At 36.9% G+C, this 21294-nt stretch overlaps 1 protein-coding gene across 5 annotated transcripts in view; it reads left to right on the plus strand.

The window, feature by feature from the left end:
* The window catches only part of BABAM2 (BRISC and BRCA1 A complex member 2), a 166922-nt gene that overhangs the window by 41535 nt on the left and 104093 nt on the right, over nucleotides 1-21294 (plus strand). For all 5 annotated transcript variants that reach the window (XM_027681951.1, XM_027681950.1, XM_027681952.1 and 2 more), the window contains exons 5-6: nucleotides 10550-10744; nucleotides 15461-15535. In XM_027681951.1, the coding sequence (XP_027537752.1) occupies nucleotides 10550-10744; nucleotides 15461-15535 (270 nt within the window). The remainder of the gene's footprint in view (nucleotides 1-10549; nucleotides 10745-15460; nucleotides 15536-21294) is intronic.

Here is a 21294-nt window from a genome sequence, read left to right on the forward strand (position 1 = left end):
GAAGACCTTTGAATATTCTTTGAGGAGGCACTGAATCTGCAATTATTCTTGTAGGCAATGACTCTATTGGGTCTGTGGCTTGCTCCGTCCCAACATCAGTTGTTCATGTTGCTGGATGTTTTCACAAGAGCAACTAATAGTCCATGAAGACAAGACAAGAGCTCCTCCTTTCACTCATCTTGTCTGATAGTTTTCAGAGACTCTGACCACTTTCAGAGACTTTTCACCATTTATCATTTAAGAAGCTTTGTCTGGCAACTCTTCTATTACCTGTTTCAATCTAAGCAAGCTGAAGACTTCTCAGGTGGAGGTGTTGTGTTAGAGAAAAAATTTGTGCTGCAGCATAACTTCAGATTGCCACAGATGGCTAAATGTATTCATTTATTTGTATGTATATATAAATAATTCTTTACTGTGAGGGTGGTGAGGTTCTGGAACAGATTGCCCAGAGAAGTTTTAAGTGCCTCATCCCTGGCAGTGTTCAAGGCCAGGCGGGGTGGGGCATTGAGCAACCAGGTCTAGTGGGAGTTGTCCCTGCCCATAGCAGGGAGCTGGAACTAGGTCAGCTTTTATGTCCCTTCCAACCCAAACCATTCTGTGATTCTATGATGCATAATATAGCTGCTTTGCAGGAAATACAATCCTTGCTAGTGGTAAGGGTGGCATAGTGAATTCAAGCATCTCATTCACTTTCAAGTCATGGTTAGTTTATACCAAAAATGTTAAGTTGGATATCCCAAGCCAGACTTATGAAAGTAGAACATCTTTTACGTGGAAATGTCAGAGTGCAATGATAATGTGTTGGTATTTATAATTCTTTAATGTAAACCAGCAAATTGATAATGTAGTTTTGACTATTTTTTTGCTTCAGTTTATTAAAATATACTTTACTTGAGCAATGTTTTCTTAAAAATCGGGGAAAAATATTATTAGAGAAACTGGCAGAAAATTAAAGGATTCTGGCCCTTAGGTCATTACTGGCACAATACACTCCTCTTCCTTACAAGAATTCTAGAACAGTAAGAAATGGCACGTCTGGAAGGCAACAGCTTTTTAGCTTTCTATAAACACGTTTGCAAGGGGTTTTATTTGTTTGGGTTTGGGTGAATTTTTTTGAGGGAAAAGATTGACTCTAGCATAGTCTTCCTGAATTGAGAATACTTTTAAGTTCTATGTAGTATGCCCATTGAGTTCACATTGTTGTGCCATTATAATTCATTTTTCTGTAGGGAAAGTTGGTAATTTCCTATGAATATGCAAGCAGAACAGACTTTTAAATTAACTGATTACAGAAGGTCAGTTAGAAATAGTCATTCTGTCTGATAATGCAGTTTCGTATTTGATTACATTCTATACTGTGAATTCTATTATAATTTGTACTTTTCTGCAATAGAATTAGTTTAAGTTTGGTGCCCTGCAGGATCTTTCCTTCAGAAGATACTGTTGGGGCAAATAAATGTCTTTGCACTCAGAGTAATTTTTAAAAGATCTGTTCATTTCCCAAATGGAGGAGAGCTCAAGTTATGTTTTTTCCTTTTTACTGGTCTAAGTTTCAGCCTATATTTGTTTCAAAACCTCTCTTTGTTTTATTCATTCTTTATATGCTTTATGTCTGTGTTTCCTTGTTATCTTCCATTCCAGATCCTGAGCATATCTGCTCTATTTTAGAGATAACTACAGAAATATAGTTTAAATTTAGTCAGCATCTTGAATCTTTCGTTTGCCATAAAAGTGTTCATACAGCTTTACATGAATTTTTTCGTATACCTGTATCTTCCCAGAGATACAGCTTTTATTTGTATAAAGGAACCAAATGAGTGTCCTTATGCTGCTTTTTTGAGAAGAGATAACTAACTTGCAATAATTTGTCCTGTATGATAGATAAATAATTTTGATTTTCAATGTCTTCTGATTTACACAATGGTAAATGTCTTCTTTAGGGACTGTATTTACAAGACCCTATAAATTCTCTTGTAGTACAAATGTGAAAATAAAGATGGCAATACTGCTTGGCCAGCAAGATCCACCATGTTATATATTGATTTTAATTTTTAGGATTTTGGGAGGAGAAAAAATGGTAGAAGAAAACAGTTCTGCACATGCCACCCAACGATAAATGCTCAAGGGATGTTAGTGGACACTCTCCAAAACATTAGCTGTGAAGGTTCTGCCTTTTTGCTGTTGCTAAAATTACTTGTGTTGACAGGAAGGGAAAAACCACAAGAGCTGATAAGTGTGAAAGACTTGCTATTTAAAAGGGACTCTAGAGGTAAAGCATTAACAGTGGTCTGTTCTCTGGTCCACTGAGGGTCTGAGGAGTTGTTCACACTACCATCACGGCATGATGAGTAAGTCTTTAGGTAAAAGATGCATGTGTGTAATACCTTGTGTGGAAATTAGTCTTGTCTTCATGCATTGTTCCTTTTACTTGCCATGTCTAGTTAAATATGTACGCCTCTGGTAACTGACTCCCAAGGGAAAGAAATGCAGTGTACTTACATGGATTAACTAATGATTAGTGTGTTGGATTCCCTATGCTGGAATTTGTATGTGCTGAAGGATTTAAGAAATTCCTTCTCAGACCAGGTAAAAGTACCATCTGCTTTCTGAGAGAGGTGTGCTGAGATGTCTGGAAAGGAACAAAACTTGCTCTAATCCCTTAGCAAAGTTGGACAAGAAACATTTATGTGCCAAGTTTTTTGGAGATTAATTAGGTAGTAGGCAGTTGTAGCTTTTAAGGGCCTGATTATCTTGGAAGAGAGCTCTGTGGGAGAAGCAAGCAGACTTTATCAGGAGGAGTGCACAACTTAAAAATGTTCTCCTGGGCTCAACTTCACAGATTCTTCATCTCCGGAGCACCCTTAACATACCAAGATCAGCTGCCTCTTAACTGCTCCTACAGCAGGGAATAGGGAAAAATCTGTAGTAACTTTTGGAAGTTGAGTTCCTTCCTTTTTCAGGTGAATGGTACTTGAGAGACAGTGGCTCATTTATTCTAGGTGAATGCGGAACTGAGTGTTCTCCATGTGTCACATAGGCTGGAATTTATTTTAGAGTTGCTGTAGGTATCGGATCGTTAATCAAGGATCACACTGTGTAGCCAGTGGAAAAAGAAAAAGGGAAAAAAATTTTAAATAAGATGTAAATTGCTTTTCTGAAAGCAGAAGTAATTTCTTAGTATGTTGTTTTCCTGCACTGGATTTTCATGCTAATTCAAGGCCTTCGGGTATTCAGGATTTTGACTAACCATTTATAAGATATTGTAATTTCTGCATCCAGTTTTCACAGCCTCTCGCTAAAAATAAAAATTAAAATTAAGTACTGACAATCCCAAGCTTCGGTTTGTGCAAACTTTTTATCTGTTATACACAGTAGCTACTAGAGCACACAAGGTCTGTAAGTTCTTTGGCTGTATTTGCAATGACAAAAATGCTCCTGAGTTGAACTGTTTTTATGAAATGTTAAGTTTTCATGTTTGCTTGGGCCCAAAAATGATCATTTCAAGCAGATCACTCCAGAAAGTTGTTCCAGTGGTGCTTTGGGGGAGAGGGATATGAAGAACCTGTGAAAATAAGATGACAAGTAGATGGCATGTAGGTTTACAGTGATTGATATGAAGCTGCAGCCTGTAGGATGTTTAAGTGCTGGCTGCTAAGAAACTGAAGCCTTTGAAGTTGTTATAACACTCCAGCCCTGCAAATACTGTGAAAAATATCTGTTGATAGAAAGATGTGAGCATATGGTAGATAATTATCCTGTGCCTTTTTCTGTGAGCAAAATCCCTGTGGTGACCTATGAAGATTACAGCAAAGCAGGGACTGAAACCAGTTTCTAGACTAATGTTGTAACCACTGGACCCGTATCTCCTCTGTATTTATGTGGAGGATAAGTGCTGATATCAAAATCATTTCAGGTAAAAATTCACATTGGTACTGATTTTTAGCCACTGTAGGATGAAAGTTGTGTGCATGTGGTATGCAGAGATATAAACAAAATGCAAATCTGTACTTAACATTATTCTCTATGATAATTCTGGATGAAAGATTCTATAGAAATGCAATACCACTGTTATGGGCTTGGGAGGTTTTGTTTACTGACATTTTCTCATGAAAGTTAATTTCATGCTTAGAAATATAAAAGTACACTAACTTAAAATAAGATCTTGCTGTTATTTCCTGTAGTATAGCCAGGAAAAACAGTTACAATCTGTCTTCTTTACAATCACATTCCTGGAAGATATTCTGGCAACCTGGATATTTAAACACATTTCAAAGAAAAACAACTTCAGATCAATTAGAAATTGTAACCATATTTTCTTTCTGATAGCATAGAATTATAGTTTGCTGCAGACATTGCCTGAAGTTGTGAAATAAGCAATAATCTGTGAAGGAGACTATGAATTATCAGCTTTATGGAACATGAAGTGCATTGTATTCCAAAAAAATGGGGAAATAGGTAATCACAGACACTGAGTAGCTTGTTTAGGTTCTTGATTAGCTTTTTTGGAAGGATGAAATAAAGACTACAAAACACAAAATGTTCCAGAGCAAAATTTAAATGTGGTTTCTTTGCCAAAAGTTGATTAGTATGGCTACTTTGGAAAGTTAAACTCTGCATGTCTTTGCTAGTAGAACTGAGAAGCTACTTTGTTGGGGGGGGTTTCGCTTGCTTCACCCGTAAGAAGATCTCACTAGAACTGATACTGTCTGGCTGCAAATTTTCCTTGTCTTTTTTGGAAATCCAGTTGGTGTCATTGCTACTCATTTAAATGAGTTACTGTTGAAATGTCTTAAATTGCACTCTGTGGGTGGCCTTATAACAGCTTTACTCTGCCTCTTTATACCGTGAATTAATTTTCTCAACTCTTCGGTCATGTCTGATTTTCGAAAAACCTTCCTTATGAAACTGTTCGCTTACTATGCAGGCAGCTTCTGTCAGGAGGCAGTTATCAAGAGCCAGGGAATTCTCAGATTGACTTCGCAGCCTGAAAACATCTGTGGGGTTATGCTCCTTAGTGAAAATCAATGCTCTTTGGTGAGATTGTTTAACTTAATATCTGGCAGTTCGTCAGAACTCCTGAATCACTTGGATTTCTCCAGTGTACACACAATTTACTGGATGCCTATGGTCTATTAATCTCTGTATAATAACTGAATATTATTTTTCGATTCATCTGCCACATAACATGACCTGGAGAGCAAACTAAGTGGATGTACATGGTATTGGTTGATTACTTTAGGGTCTAGATTACTTTTTTTTCAAAGACCTTTTCTTGAAACTTAGTCCAATAAGAAAAAAATCAGCTATTGCCAGGGAAACTTCTGCCACAGAAGAATATTTAACTTACTTATGTTAAATTGCTTACTCTGGGATAGTTATTGACCATCTTCTATATGACAGTAGCTACAACTGTGTGGGCAATGATGCTTCTGGAGTCTGGTCTCTATCATATGGAAGTTCTCATTCCATTACTTTTCCTGTAGACCATTTTGAATTTATTCCTGTTTAGGTTGGATATTAAAAAAACGTTCTTCACCCGGAGGGTGGTTGGGCACTGGAACAGGCTCCCCAGGGAAGTGGTCAGAGCATCAAGCCTGGCAGAGTTCAAGAAGAGTTTGAATGATACTCTCAGGCACCTGGTGTGACTCTTGGGGATGGTCCTGTGCAGGGCCAGGAGTTGGACTCGATGATCCTTGTGGGTCCCTTCCAATTCAGCATATTCTGTGATCATTTTGAATTCATTCCCTAATTGGAAAAATAGGGATTAGCCACTTTTCACAGATGACATTTACCAGGCTTTTGTGTCCACAATATCTCCTAAAATGAGGCAACAATTAATCTTTTTAGAAAATAAAAGTTGCACAAGTTGCAGTATGGGCAAGCCAAAAGCCATAAGTAAAGATTGAAATTAAAAATTAAAATGTTGAAATTAGGATCTGAAACATGAATTTACTCCTAGTTTTAGTGGAGATCATGGAGATACATGCAAGCAGTGTCTAGACAGTAGAGAATTGTTTAATTGAGCCTCCATCTGTGTCTTCAGAAATGACAGGTAAGTTCTTCAGTGATGCACTGAAAGAATTGTAGCATTAAAGATGGTCATAACCAATCTGAGATGTGCATTAAGCCTTCACATGAGATGAGCACGAATGCATAACTAGTTGCAGATGCACAGTTTGGATTGACTCATACTTGTATATTGGTGTACAGTGGGCCATTTTCAGTCTGGCTGGCTAACTATTGAGTAACTTAGTGAGTTTGCACTGCAGAGTGCACTTAAAGATACCTGTTGTCAAACAAGGCAAGGAATTGTATCCAAGTCTGGATTTCTTTATTTTAAATCCATTAGTGATTATTATATTTGATTAACTCTCTGGAAAGTCTGTGGAAATCTCATTTCAAATTAGGCAGGATTTACTGAGTAAAATATGTAACTTAGTCTGTCAGTACCCTAGTCACTGTGTTCATTATTTTCTACATAAAATTCATTTAAATCACAATTTTATGGCAAATTCAGACAAAAACCTCTCTTTTCAGCATGCACGTGATTTTGGTAAAATAATGTGAAAGTATAAATTTGTGAGCAAGGCAGAAGGAGATTTTGATAGAAGCCAGAGAAAGCAACAAGTCTTTTTCTGTATACATATTTGCTGGTTATTTCTTTAATTGTGTTTTTCATACCTTCTTGGCTTCAACAATCTGTCTGTGGTTGTATTTCCAGGTTTTTCTAAAGTTCTAACAACTAAACCTCATAATTTTGAAGTTGCATTCAGAGCTTAATTCTCATACAAGATGGGAGTTTTGTAGCAGAACTTGAAGCTGTAGAACACAAACACCAGTAGCTCACTCTGTTCTTATGTTTTAAATATTTTTAAATACAATCTCTTAAAAAGCTGGATTGGCTAGGGCTGGAATGCAGCCTTCAGGCAAACAATCAGAAAATGAAGTGCACAGGCTACTACTCTTTTTGCTCCAAAGCCTTTATTTTAAGATTTTGCTGATTAAAACGATTTCCCAAGTCTAATAGTGAATACAATACTGCATCGCTAAATAAAATCTTATTTAGAAGATCCTTTACCTTTAAAGAAGGAGGTCAGCTTCCTGTTGCAGGGGCACTACTCTCATCCACTGAAGTTACAAATACTTGTGTGTTCTCGGAATAATCTTTATAATGCTGAAATTGTAGCAGTGAAGACACTCTAAAAGGGATAAACTTGACAAACATCAAAATTCTACCTTGGGTTTCAACGTATATGTTACAGGTAGTTGCTTACTTTGATTTGAAAACTAGAAGGAAGATTAAAGAAGGTGCTCTTTGAAACTGAGAACAATGTAGCACATATTTTGACATACCGATGAAATTGGATCACAGTAAAATTGTTTAAAAGTATTTTCAAGTGAATGAACCTAATGCTTAGGGCAAATAAGGTACACTAAGATATGTAAAAAAGAAATTTCATACGTAAAGATGGCATTGTATTCAGTAGTGTTTGTATTAAAATTTATGAGTTTAGGTCTTTCGAAAAGAACAGCCCTTCTGCAAAGTTAGCAAAATGAGTAGAAATACAATGGCCATTGCCAAATAACAAGCACTACAATAATAAATTCTAAAGCTCAAAATTATTTATATAAATTAGAACTCGTGTTACAGAAAATTTGTGTAGCCATTGTATGTTTACTCTTTCATCAGTGAGAATATGTTGTAATTCAAATATATATGGGGTGTGTAGTCGAATTTTTCTCCAGGTGATTTATTTTTATAACCACTTTGTACTTTGAAACTCTAGTTACTGAATGAAAGCTGTTTAGTAAGGATCATACAGTCAAATCATTCATTTTAATTCCTGTAGCTTTAAGGCAATACAAAATAAGCAGTTTTGATGCAGTGTTCTTGAATTCTTTGAAGAGAGCACTACTCTAGCTCTGTGCTGCAAAACTGACAATGGATTTCCTCTTGCTCTTTTTTTGTTAGGTAGTATAACGTTATTTAAAAAACAAAAGGTTCAGTTGCATTTAGGTCAGCTATTAAAATATTGTTGGTCATTTCCTTTGACAGAACATTTCTATTGTGTTATACCAATGTCATTAGGAGGAAAGGTTATTCCCACTTGTCTGGCTGATATCAATACATACTGGCATATTACATCCTCTGGCTTTCTGGAAATGCTTTATTTGAACAGCAGCTTGGGAACAGGAAATTTAAGGTTATACTCAGTCTGGTTTCAGACTGCGTGACAGAAAATATGTTTCCTAGAAGATGCTGTCTACCTGACAGATTTTCTCTAGTATTTTATAGAATTGGATAAGCTTAAATGGTTTCAAGTTGAGAATAAATTTTTACCAGCTGTAGATGGCAGACAAGGCAGAACAAGGCTTTCAGTCACTCTGTGGTATGTATTTGAGGAACTCACATGAAACACATTAGTTTCTTCCCCATTCACCAGTTACTCTAGAATGTAGTTTACCTGTTAAGATATGGCACTGATAATATTCCTGTTTTATCGGTGTTCCTGCTGTCTAGGAGGGGGAAGAGCAGAGTACTTTTATGTCAAGCCATGGTCAAATGTCCGGTCTGTGGCACTGTGGTAGCCTCTAAAGGCAGAGGTTCAAGGATAGCAAGGACAGAGACTTGACAACTTCTCTATGCAACCCATTCATTTGTATTTATTGCTTTTGGTGTTACACAAAATATAAATAGCTTTTGTATTGTGGGGGACATGGTTTTATCTATCTTCATTCATTTATGTAACCTCGCTTAAGAAATGCCATTTTTTGTATGTTTGAATACAAGGCAGACTTAAGATATCTACTTCAAAGTACAGAAATATTTTTTGCCCTTTCATTGTAGAAAATGCTGCATACCAAAGCAGTTTTTTCAATGAAGAGGCAAAACATGGCCATTGATTTTTTTTTTTGTCCTTGCTGAAGAATGTAAATTGTGCATATAATTTGTTTATGAAATGTCTGCAACTTACAGGTTGAAAGTAACATGCTGTCTGTAACTTCACTGAGTACAGATACAGATAAGAAATCGTATGTGAAGCTATTATATTGTATCTTCACTTAACTGTTAAATGCAGGCACGTTTACCAGTTCTGAGTTTCTTAATGTTCACTGTACAATCCATGCAATTTAAAATCCTGTTGGAATCAGTTTGTTGTCAAACGTCTGTGTCATATACAGCCTTCTAGTACCTAAAGGGGCCTTCAAGAGAGCTGGGGAGGGACTTTTTACAAGGGCATGGAGTAGTGGGAGAAGGAGTAATGGTTTTAAATTGAAATAGGGTAAGTTAAGATTAGATATAAGGAAGAAATTCTTTACTGTGAGTGTGGTGAGACACTGGGACAGGTTGCCCAGAGAAGTTTTGAATGCCTCATCCCTGGAAGCGTAGAAGGCCAGGTTGAATGAGCAAACATAGTCTAGTGGAATGTGTCCCTCCCCTGAACTAGATGATCTTTAAAGTCCCTACCATCCCAAACCATTCCGTGATTCTATGAAATACAGGTTAATTTTACTTAAAAATGACCAAGAGCCACATGACAACATTAACATGCTCTGAACTGGCATCAGGAGGACCCCTTGAGGACCCATGAATGAAACCTGTGAGGACCTAAGTACTTTTGCGTCAATACTGTCTCATGCTCTAAGAGCACGGAGTATAGGTGGGTCCTCATCTACCTTTCACATAGGTCCATTTTAGGTCAACTAGATGTAGGTGTGCAATATGGGTCATGTTAGGCACGGTTTGTAACGTCAAATACCTTCCTGAATAAAACTTACTGTGCACAGAAGACTGGTCCAAGCCAATGTTAAGAGTAGTTAAACTGAGTGATAACATTGCTACTGTGCTACTGACAGTTATCTTAATTGTATTATCATTTTTATTTCAGTTAGTTGTGTTTCTTGAAATACAGTCAACTTGTAATAAAAATTTCCGCCAAGCACATCGAAGAGGCTTGTGTGTATGGATGGCATTTGTGTTAAGGGGACGAGTCAAGGTAACTCTGGTGAAGAGACAGTTAAGGTGAAATAAATCACAATGTCAAGGCAAGAGAAGAGAACCCGTTTGCTCCATCACTGTGAATACTACAGCCACTATTTGAATAGTGAAGCAGAGCGGTTTCTATAGTTGGTGTCAATTTGGCATATTCACTTGGTTGACTGCTTTTTGAATTAGTTACTTTGCAGGGTGTACTTACCTGATGCTTGTGTGTTTCATATCAGTCATCATTTAATTCAAGCTTTTCAAGTTCTCAGATGCAACAGTATAATTTTAGGAAAGAATAGAATGGTAATTCAGACCTATGTATGCCTACTAGTAGCCCTGTTATCAGTTTTATGGTAGGTCTCCTATTTGACATTAAGTTTTTGCTGTTTCACCTGGTTTTCTTCTAAAGCATGGTAGAACCTTTCCATTCAATATTATGGTTTAACTTTGTCACAAAGCTCCCACGTGCATATGTGCCTCTCATATCGGTACGGAAGGGGGATTGCTTGTCTTTATGTTGCTGTAAACAATTCTGATCTCCGCTCTTTTCTAATTCAACAGAATTTAGCTTCTTGGAATCCTTCAAACCCTGAATGCCTCCTGCTTGTTGTGAAAGAGCTTGTGCAGCAGTATCACCAATTTCAGTGTGGCCGATTACGTGAGAGCTCTCGTCTCATGTTTGAATATCAGACTTTACTTGAAGAGCCCCAGTATGGAGAAAACATGGAAATCTATGCTGGCAAAAAAAACAACTGGGTAAGCTATTATTTCAGTTAAAATGCTTTTAACAAATACAGCTCTTTCCTTGGAAAACTTGAGTTCTTATTGTGGATCATCGTGCTTTCTGTTTCCAATGGACAAAACTTCTATTTGACTCCAGGTCATTTTCTATACTCCCTGTTTTACATGTTGCTGTGATTCCATTACCTTGGTTGAACCAGATTTCCAGGTGAGCCACTATTTTTGAATCTGGTGTTCATTCATCTGATTTATAGATGAAAACTTTGAAACTGTTGAAAAGCCTGTACAGTGTTATGTGGAAGTTTGAGTTAGCTCTGAAGATTTGAAAGGTAGAATAACAGTGTTGGTATGTCATCCTGCTAGCCAACCAGCCTGCTTAGGGATAGGATGTGTCAGGGTGTGGTTATGATACATTATGATCGAGTTGATTTAATTGGTAGCTGCAGTTGACAGTATCTCTCTCACACTTGTCTAAGCTGAGGAGTTTTGGGAACCTATAATTTTCTGCAAAAGGAGGCAAGATGGGCTAGAGCAGTGACTTTGTAGGGCCATGCGTTCATAGGACAGTCAGACAATAAAATGGCTTATCTGTTTCCTGAAGTTATATCCCTTGCATGGGAAATGTGCTGTGCTGTATAGAAACACTCTGCATATGCCATCTCAGCCTTCTAAAATGAGGCCATTGGCAATGGAGACATTTTGGCTTGTGTGTGAATTGTTTGGGTTTTTTTAATCGATCTCTGCCCCAGAGTAAGCTTTGCAAAAATCAGAGGTTTTTTCCACTGGTAAAATATTTATCATGGGAAGTTTGGAGTAAGATATGTCAGGAAATATCTAATGGTGGTTATGATGAACGTGTTTCCCTCTTGCTTTCGGGAATTGCATACTCTTAAGATAAACTGGCCTTCAGAAGCAGTATCTTCTGAAATAGATGCAGTCTGAAAATTGATGAAAATTCAGCATTCCTGTTAGCAGGGCATAGAATTCAGCTTTGTGTCACTTTAATCATCCTTAAGTTACAGGTGATGCAAGGATGTTTTCTTTACAACTCACACTACTTACATTCATCTGTTTTTCTTTTCTTAGACAAGTCATCTAAGCTTTTTTTATTTTAACCCAAGTAAAATTTTCTTCATCAGAGAAATTCAGATCTTTTGGTTTTATGTTTATACGTCACAATATTTCATTAAAATTAATTTGTTCATAAATGTTGTTCTCTGTAGCTTGCACCACAAACAAATTGTTACATCTCTAAATTTTATTAGAGTGGTTTATTGAAGTACAGAAGGCTTTCTGAACTGCACTGAGATTTTATCATAGATTTTGCCAGCTGCAAAAATTCTCCTCAAGATGATAGAAAATTAGGGCTTTTCTCCTTTTTCCGCAGGAAAGACATATCTACTCAAGCCTTTTGAATCTTTGGTGACTGAATAAAGAACTTTTTTTTTTTAAATTTGAAATGCTGTCTTAGTTAAAAGTATTCCAATAAAATAAATCTTAAATACTTTTTGAGTCAAATCCTTTTCATCATTGCAAAGCTATTTTGGAGTTATCCATAGCATATGCTTTGTTTTCCAAGTTTACATTCTCTGTCAATAAGATTCTTGTGAGTCCTGTTTGGAGATTCTATGGATCTGGTATCTACATGACAGAGGCTTGTTTATTAGTGTCCTAAAACAAAACTATGAAACTAACTTGTGTAGTTCTCCTTCCTGTCCTTTGCAACTGTTTTGTTAGCCTTGAGGATCAGCAAATTAGGAGTGTTTTTTCAAAAAGCAGGAGGTAAACTGCCCATTATCTCCTCTGCCATTGAAATTCATGTTGTTGCTGTCTATCAGGAATCGATAGTAGTTCAGCAGATTTCTGAAATAAAAGTATTATAAAAGCAATCATCTTAGGTGTGTGAGTTAAAACAACTTGGGAGAGGAGGCCTGAATTTAGCACTGTGTAACAAAATGGAACAGAAATTCGCTTTTATGCCTTTGTTCCATTATCTCTAATTTCCTGAAGTGATCTCCTAGATCTATGACAAATAGGCAAACTATTATTTAGCCTAGTAGCTTCATGTTGGCACAGTACCAGCTGGTGCAGAAGCACATTAAATACCTAATTTCTCAGTGCTGTAGCCAGAAATTCATCATTCTTGACTGATGTCTGTATCCAGCTGGTTGGGGCTGGGTAGGCGAGCACCATGGACAGGGCCTGCTCCCTGCCTGGCCAGAACACTCTTGGAAGTAATACTTAGCAAAATAATCTTGATCGAATGACATAAAAAACCTAGACCGAAAGTCCACTTTGTGGAGCAGCTGATGCTTTTATTAGAGACCATTCATCTGTTCAGTGGCTATCCCAGTTCATCAGACTCTGTATTTTACCAGAAAAAATTTCTGGATTTTTATGGGAAATGTTGTGTGGCATTTTTTGTAAGTCCAGAAGAGAAGCGCTGTATATAATATCCATTTCACTCTGAATAAAAAGCAAGCACCTTGACTGTCACTATAGCAGTCCTCATGTTTTATGTGCACAAGAAGTCAGTGATTTTTCTCCATGAATAAGTAATCTAGCATTAGAAAGTTGGCATGTATCCTCACAAGTAGTATCATCAGGAAAGGTTTCAGAGTTGGAATTTAATAATATACACTCAGTTCTTGTTGCATAGTGTTTCTGTGAGCGATTTCTTTGCCTGTCTCATGTGACTGCCAGGGACAAATTTTAAGGGGAGTTCTGAGCTGGCTGGCAGCAGGGTGGATTACAGTCCAGCATCACACAAACCCTTATGGCAAATGATATAACTTAAAAGGGTACCATTGCAAAGATTTTGATTGCGTTCCAGGTCTTGTTTTTTCTTATTCAGTGACTTGAAGATAGAATGAGTTATTTCTAGTTCATGCCTGGTAGATAGACCAAGAAACAAATTGGCACTGACATTAACATTGTTTATTCTATATCTGCCTAATACAGCATCTCTCTATATATGTGCTTACTTGCTTGGGGTGAAATCTTTGCTTAATTTAGTCATAAAATAAATGAAGGAATTTTTTCCTTCTCAGTTTTGTTTCATGTCAGTACCACAGAAAATAATGTGCTGAGCAAACAATCACTTATATTCCTCAGCTGCCCTGCTTAGCAGCTTACTATTCATTTTGGAAAGGCAGTTTCCATTGGCTTTGACCTCCAGTACTTTCTCAGAAAGGCTTCTGCATCGGCAAGCTGGTTTCCTTCAGGGTTTTATTCAGCCAATTCCTTTCTGAATCAGTATGAATAGCATTTGATGGGGTCCATCGTTACAGAGGCTTGTGGTCTGGTAGTATGTGGCCAGTGACAACTTTCATGTTGTCTGTTATGCTGAGCTCAAAGCAGTTTATGGATGAGCACAGCTAATTGACAGGGAAGGCAAGAGTACTGACTGTTTTGCAAAGGCGTATGACAAGTTTTTGGGACCAGTACAGGACAGTTTGAATGCTTTCCTCTTAAGGAGTTTAGCGTTTGGCAAGCCGTCCTCATAGCTGTGTGGTGTTCTTGTGATGGCATCTACTACCTGTAGTAAGGCAGTGGGCCAAAAGGTCTGTCTGACATCTGTATTTTTCTTCTCGCTATGCAAAATATTTAAAATATTAAAATGAAAATTAGGTGCAGACATCTATGTTCAGGAAATAGCAAAGTAGTGTATATGTGTTACTGTGGTAGAGCAAATGCTGAATTTTCATGCAGCTTTGATTTGTCCCTTTCTTTGTTAAAAGGGAGTGCTGTTTTTTAAAAATTGTATGTCAACATGTAACTAAATAGCATGTATATGTCAAAAATAGGGCAGTGTTAAAAAGTTTTGCGAACTTGTCTCAAGTTTTCCCAATTTTTTGTACTTAACTGCATAAAATCAATGTTTAACACTTTCTTTGCTACCAATTCAGCCTACTGAACAAATATGGCTACTGTGTGGCTGCTTTATTGAACAAAAAATAGAGATAACAAAAAACTAATATGGAGGAAATCAGGCAGGCATTTGTTTTTAAAAAACAGTCAACTTCGTTGCTTCATAACCAGGTGGTCAAAGTCTGGTTTTAAGGAAGTATATGAAACAGAAAGGAAATCCTTTCCATTTCCTTTGCATACACTTTATACATAAAAAAAGAGCAATGTGTAGGGGACACTTGGCAAATTTTCGGTAAACAGTTGTCTAGGTGTTGAGAGTTACATAATTATGAAAACAAATTGTTTATAACTTTCTAATGCAGTTCTTTATGTTTATTCAGAGGACGCTTGATACATTCTCACCTTTCTCAACACAAATTCTCTTATGTATATCTGCCGTATTTGTAAAGGTGCCTCTGTTATATCTATATACTCTTATAAATTTGTCCGGTTTTTAGCTTTGCTTTCAGACTATTTGCAGGTCCTGCCAGACCTTTGTCCGGAAATGAGTACAGCCAAGATACGTCTATATTTAGGGTGCAACAAAATATAGTCTGATTTTTTTCATGCACATTGTTTTGTTCTAACTGCTTTTTGCTGTTGACTTACTGGCAATGATGTTTTATGGTTTTTAAGGTGTTTTGTCATGTAACGCTTATGAAATCTGTAATATTTTTTTTTCCTCTTCAGTAATTCTATTCAGCAATTTTGTTTTAAATCTCAGCCCTTCTGTTTGGTATGAGCTCTTACTCATTTTTTATCAGAACATTTGTAGTTCTGTTTTAGCCACCAGATCTCATTAGTGTTACCTTTTTTCCACAGACTGGAGAATTCTCAGCTCGCTTCCTCTTGAAGTTGCCTGTTGATTTCAGCAATATTCCTACATACCTTCTCAAGGTAAAATGAAAGTCCAAGTTGACAGTATTTGTGAGAGTATGAATTATTGAAATCTTCTTAGTAACTATTTTGACTTTCCCACCTTCCTGCTTTCTTAGAGTTTGTAAGTCCACCGTTTCTACATGTGGTTGGATTATGTTTTGGAAAGGTGATGTTGGACATACTGTTGTTTTATGTGCCACTTTTCCAAGTAGTTGATATATACCTATCACTCTAAAGGATCTTGCAGGATTTAGGTTGTTGTAGAAGATGGACTGCAATGCAGATGTTCTGGGTTTTTACACACTATGATACATATCAAACTCTTGACCCTATCCAAGATATTATTATCTTGGGGAATAAGCTTAAATATTTCCAAATAAAATCTTTTATATGGGTCTGTGGAATTTCATGACATGTAAATGCTGTTTTTTTCAATGAACAGTCTCAGTTGTACCAGTAGTCTTGAAAGTAGAAGCAGAAAAGCAAACTAAATATACCATTTCTTAACAGGGAGTGAAAGCAAATGCTGGTGACTTGAACTGAAAGCTTCAATGATTACTTTGCTTCATTGTTTACAATGAACACAAATTTGACCAGATACTTTCAAAAGTAAGACTACAGGGTATGTTTGTGAGTCAGAGAAAAAAGTATTTATTTCTTTGCTAAGAGGAGAAGGGAAGAAAAAAAAACCCCAACTTTGACAAACTACCAACGTGGAATAATTTGAAATAAGTGGTTTTCACAGCACGGGAACAGCCTCTCTTTCAAGCAGCTACTGTGGAAGCCTATCATAAGGTCAGTGTTACTACGTTCAGAGAACAGAGTTTCTTGTCTATCACAACTGTCAGAATGAAGGGCTAGAACTTCCACTGCAGACAAGGTTTGAGTCAGTTGATTTTGCCAACACCCATCTTTCCTTTAAACTGTGTGTCTGCCTTCTTACTCAGCTTTTTACTTTTAAATATTTGCAAAGAGTAACAGCATCTTATTCTTAAGCAACCACTGTGTTGAGATGAAAATGTCACTATGGATCCCATTACCTCCTCTTCATCTTATTGTTAGAACTATCTCCAACTATTGTTAAATCACAATTGTGCGTCTTCAGTGTTTCTCCAAATAAGATGTCTTGAGCTACAAACCATGGAAATAAACGTAGGCACAACTATAATTTGACTGAAATTTTTGGTTGCAGTCTGAAATAGGTATCCTATGATCTTGCTACCTTCTGTAGGATGTTTTCTATTTGAGTAATGAGCCACTCCTAACTTTCTCAAAAGCATCCAGATATTTTCAGTTTGTTCCTGTATTCATGGCAGCATCTCTTCTCCCAGCTGCTGTCTTTCATCAGGGCCTTTTCTTCTGACTTGATGGAAATGTTTCCAGTCAGACATAAGAGAGTCTGACTGGCCAAGACCTTTTTGGTAAAGTTGGTGTTAAGAAGCAGGATGCAGGAACAGTTCACTTGGACTGAAGGATATCTGTGATTTGCTTCTGAAAGACACTGTTGAAAAAAGAAGACTGAGAATGTATAATGTGAACTACTCTGTCTGCACCTGCCAGAACTCCAAAGTGCTGTATTTTCCAAGAACAATTTTAAATGGGTCAAGAATTTCAGGACAAGTGCATAAGCATTATGTTGATTAACTTCGGTCACAGGGCTGTCTTGTACCTCTGTTCAGCCTCTGGGGAAACTTGGGGGTTGGAAGGTGGTGTATGACTTACGTAAGTAACTGTCATCATGTAGAAACCCTGTGATAGAAACGGATTCTGCTGTTGTTCCTAAAGAGTAATGTTTTAATGCATGACAGCATACTCCTCCTTACTGTAATTCCCTATCGTGTTCACTAAACATCTTCCACCTTCTCTAAACAAGGTTGATGTACTGTGGATAAGTCATTAGTGCTCCACAACTGCTTCCTGGAGGTTTGTTCATCCTGAGTACTGAGTGATTCATTCTTCTGAAGGAAAACATGTATTTATTTGGCATGCATTTATAGTGTGATGTGAAGGGATATGAACAGCAGGTAGCAGAATCAAAGTTTCCCAGTCTACCTTTATTTTGACATTTCTAAAATCCTAATGCCTTAGCTTTTGGGGTTTTAAAATTAATGGGGTTTTTTGTGTGTAATAGCCTGGATTTTTACAACAGCAGATCCTTCTTGATGGACAATGTGCTGATGAAATCCTTAGCTTTCTTAGTCAGGCTTCTACTATGCATTCTGACAAGGCTAGCTGTCTGTAGTAGGAAGGTGATATGTAGTCTGAATGGGTAGCAACAGGAGAAGAAATATTGTCTTATTCCACCAGTGTTTGTTGACAGCAGAAAAATGGTTTGACTCAGGCTCCAGCATGGATTATGACAGAGTGTGCTCTGTAGCAGGCAGTGGATCTTACACCCCTGCTGCCTTTAGTTTCCTATATTCTGACATTATCAGCTATATGAATGTCACCTCATATGACAACAACATAAACAACATAAAAGCAGGTAGATTCAGAACTATTCAGATGTGGTTGAAATAATTATGCTCTGACTATTCCAAATTCATAAAGCTATTCAGAAAAAAAAAATCAGATTTTTTTTTGAGCTGTCCGTATCTTCCTTTTTTTTTGCATGAGACTTTTGAGATAAATAGATCTTTAATGTATTGCAATAAAATCATGTCTGCCGGTTATGCTGGTTTCGATACCGCCTGCTGAATTATGATACATGATTGACAGAGCATCTACTGATGCAGTGGAAATAATTGTTAATATATCACTCTGAAAGGTGGAAGAGCAATCAGTAATTGAAGACTCTTAGTGTATTAACAGCTTAATGTTTTACTGCAGAATTTAATGTGTTTGAATTATATTCTAGTCTGTAGCCAACCTTATAACATGCAGTAGCTTCTCTATAATGATTTCCACAATTCAAACCTGTGTTATGCTTTCTCTAATATCTTTTTTTGATGTTTAATTAATACTACTTATATTAAAACCTGGTGAAATATTTAAAGACCATTATTCTTACCTAATCAATCACTCCTAGTACCCCAGTGATTTGTAATGCTCTTCTGAAATCTTTATTAATGTCAGTAGGTAATCAAACTACAAGTGTGACTGTAAAGCTTTGTATCATAAGCGAATACTCAGGTTTGAGGATGTAAGCTGTGAGATCAGCATAGTGTTACAAAATCTTTGGGGTCGTTGAGAATACACTCTGGAATCATAAGATCTTATACCATCAACTTTGTACCGATGGTGGTGAGAGTACTGTCCCTATAAAGAATAAAATTTTTAAGGTGTGGCATAAGTTGGATTGTTGTGGACTGGAGAGGTGAATTTACCAGGTATTCACTGCACTAAATTTAAAACTGAGTTCAAGTGTATGTGCGTTTTAAGGGAAATAGCTGAGTGTATTAAGAGTGAGAATGATTACAAGAGTGATGCAGAGTACACTGTCTCTTTTTTTGAAACCTCAAACTCTAGTAAAAGTTCTTCAGTTGAAAACTAAATAATAACTTGGAATATTTGCAGCAGTTAAGTCTTTTTCAATAACTTTTCATGGCATACTTCTTCACATTTGAAAGCAAAAGTATCATTCTTTATATTTCATGTTAAAGAACTCTTCAAAAAGAACTGTTGGTTTTCACTTAAAAAGCACATTCAGGAAAAGATACCCTTTCATTATTTCTCTTTTGGATACACTTTAATGCAAAGGTTTTAAACTGAATGTGGACCTTTGTGTCCACTTTTACATTGTTTTCTTACCCAAATCCATTTGACATAAATGAAAATTTCAAGTGTTGAAACAACTACAGAATCAAGCTAGTGGCTCAAACTACTGCAGAGTTCATTATGATAAGTCTTTCATTAAGGTTCTCCTGCTTGAAAAGAATTTGGCTTTGGCTCAGGAAAATCCTTACATCTATATCTGTTTGCTATTATACTTTCTCTTTCCCTTTTTTGTAGTTGGATTTTTAATCAGCACATTTGTTTTGACTTAAATTCTTTTCTATTGGTTGCAACATTTTTAATTTTCACCACCATATTTTATAAATGGAAGTATTTACATGCTGGTTTTGAGAGCCGGTCTCTAGTTCACATTTCTGCCTCTGTACAGATACTGTGTACACCACAGTAATGAGAGTAATAGGCTTAGCATCTGCAATACCTCTTCCAAATTTTCATGTAATCATAGAATTGTTTAGGTTGGAAAAGACTTCTAAGATCACTGAGTTCCAACTGTTAACCCAGCAGTGCCAAGTTCACCACTAAACCGTGTCCCTAAGTGCCGCATCTACGCATCAATTGAAAACTTCCAGGGGTGGTGACTTCACCACTTCCCTGGGCAACCTGTTCCCAATCCCTAATCACTGCTTCAGTGAAGAAATTTTTTCTAATGTCCAATCTAAACCTCCTCTGGTACAATTTGGGGCCATTTCCTTTGGTCCTTTCACATGTTGCTTGGGAGAAGAGGCCAAGCCCCACCTGGCTACAACTTCCTCTCAGATACTTGTAGAGAGCGATAAGGGTCCTCCTTGAGCCTCAATTTCTCCAGACTAAACAACCCCAACTCCCTCATCCCCTCCTCATAGGACTTGTGCTCCAGACCCTTCACCAGCTCAGTTGCCCTTCTCTGAACATGCTCAAGCACCTCAATGTCTTTCTTGTAGTGAGAGACCCAGAAATGGACACAGGACTTGAGGTGAGGCCTCACCAGTGCCAAGTACAGGGGGACAGTCACTGTCCTGGTCCTGCTGGGCCATGCTATTTCTGATAAAAGTCAGGATGCCATTGACCAACTTGGCCACCTGGGTACGTTCATTCTTCGTAGTTTTTGTCAGCTAGGGGCATGTGTGTAGTCATAATGACAAATCATTAAAAATGTCCAGCTCAGTAATTTACAAATTGTACTAGATTATGTGACTGTAGTATGATTGCACAGTATGAGTGAACTTGAGAGTATGTTGCCAGTGATGCTGTTGAAAACAAGATATTTACGTAATTTTCTTCTTATTTATATGGGGGTTTTTAGGTTTTGACTAAGTAAGATGTTCCACCTTCATTTCCTATTTATATGTACCTGTTTATCATGTCCTGGTGATTAGCTAATATCAGGACCAATTTAACTATGATTCTGTGACCAGCAGCCTTCCAATAATTTTTTCTATTCAAGTGTAAAGGCGATATGCAATGCAGGCCTGCTTCTTCTGGGAAGCTTTTTTTTGTGATGACCATTGTATTTAGCGCATATCTTTTAGAACTGAAACAAATAACAGACGTTGTCTAGACACATTGCCAGAGGCCAAACAGTTGTGTTAAGACTGTCAATGGAAAAGGTTTATCCTCAAGCTCAAATTGAAAGATAAGAACATATTTGTGTTTTTTTCCTTACTGTGATTTCATCATTTGGAAGTCTCTTAAAAGACTTCAATGCAACTTTTGTTTACCATGTAGACCAAGTTCCAAGTACTATGAAAAGACTGCAATGCTTGTGTATGTTTGAGTAATCAGCTATAGTAGAGAACAAACAAAAGTGTATTATGAAGGGTCGAAATAATTTTTTTTTCCAGACCAGTTTCTTTACTGTTGTGATTTAGCATTTTGATTTATTTGACAGCATTGAAGGTTTGTGTTAAATTGCTGCAAGTACCAAAACAAAAATATATGCTGGTGTAAAAAGTCGTACTAATGCTATTTAAAAAACTGAGCTAAATATTCTGAAAAAGAATAATAGTTTCTTTTGCTTTTAAACTTCATTTGATTTTGTTTGTAGCTGGCTAACTAAAACCTGC

This window comes from Neopelma chrysocephalum, unplaced genomic scaffold, assembly GCF_003984885.1.
Source record: "Neopelma chrysocephalum unplaced genomic scaffold, ASM398488v2 Primary Assembly neopelma1_61b, whole genome shotgun sequence".
In the NCBI taxonomy this organism is placed as follows: Eukaryota; Metazoa; Chordata; class Aves; order Passeriformes; family Pipridae; genus Neopelma; species Neopelma chrysocephalum.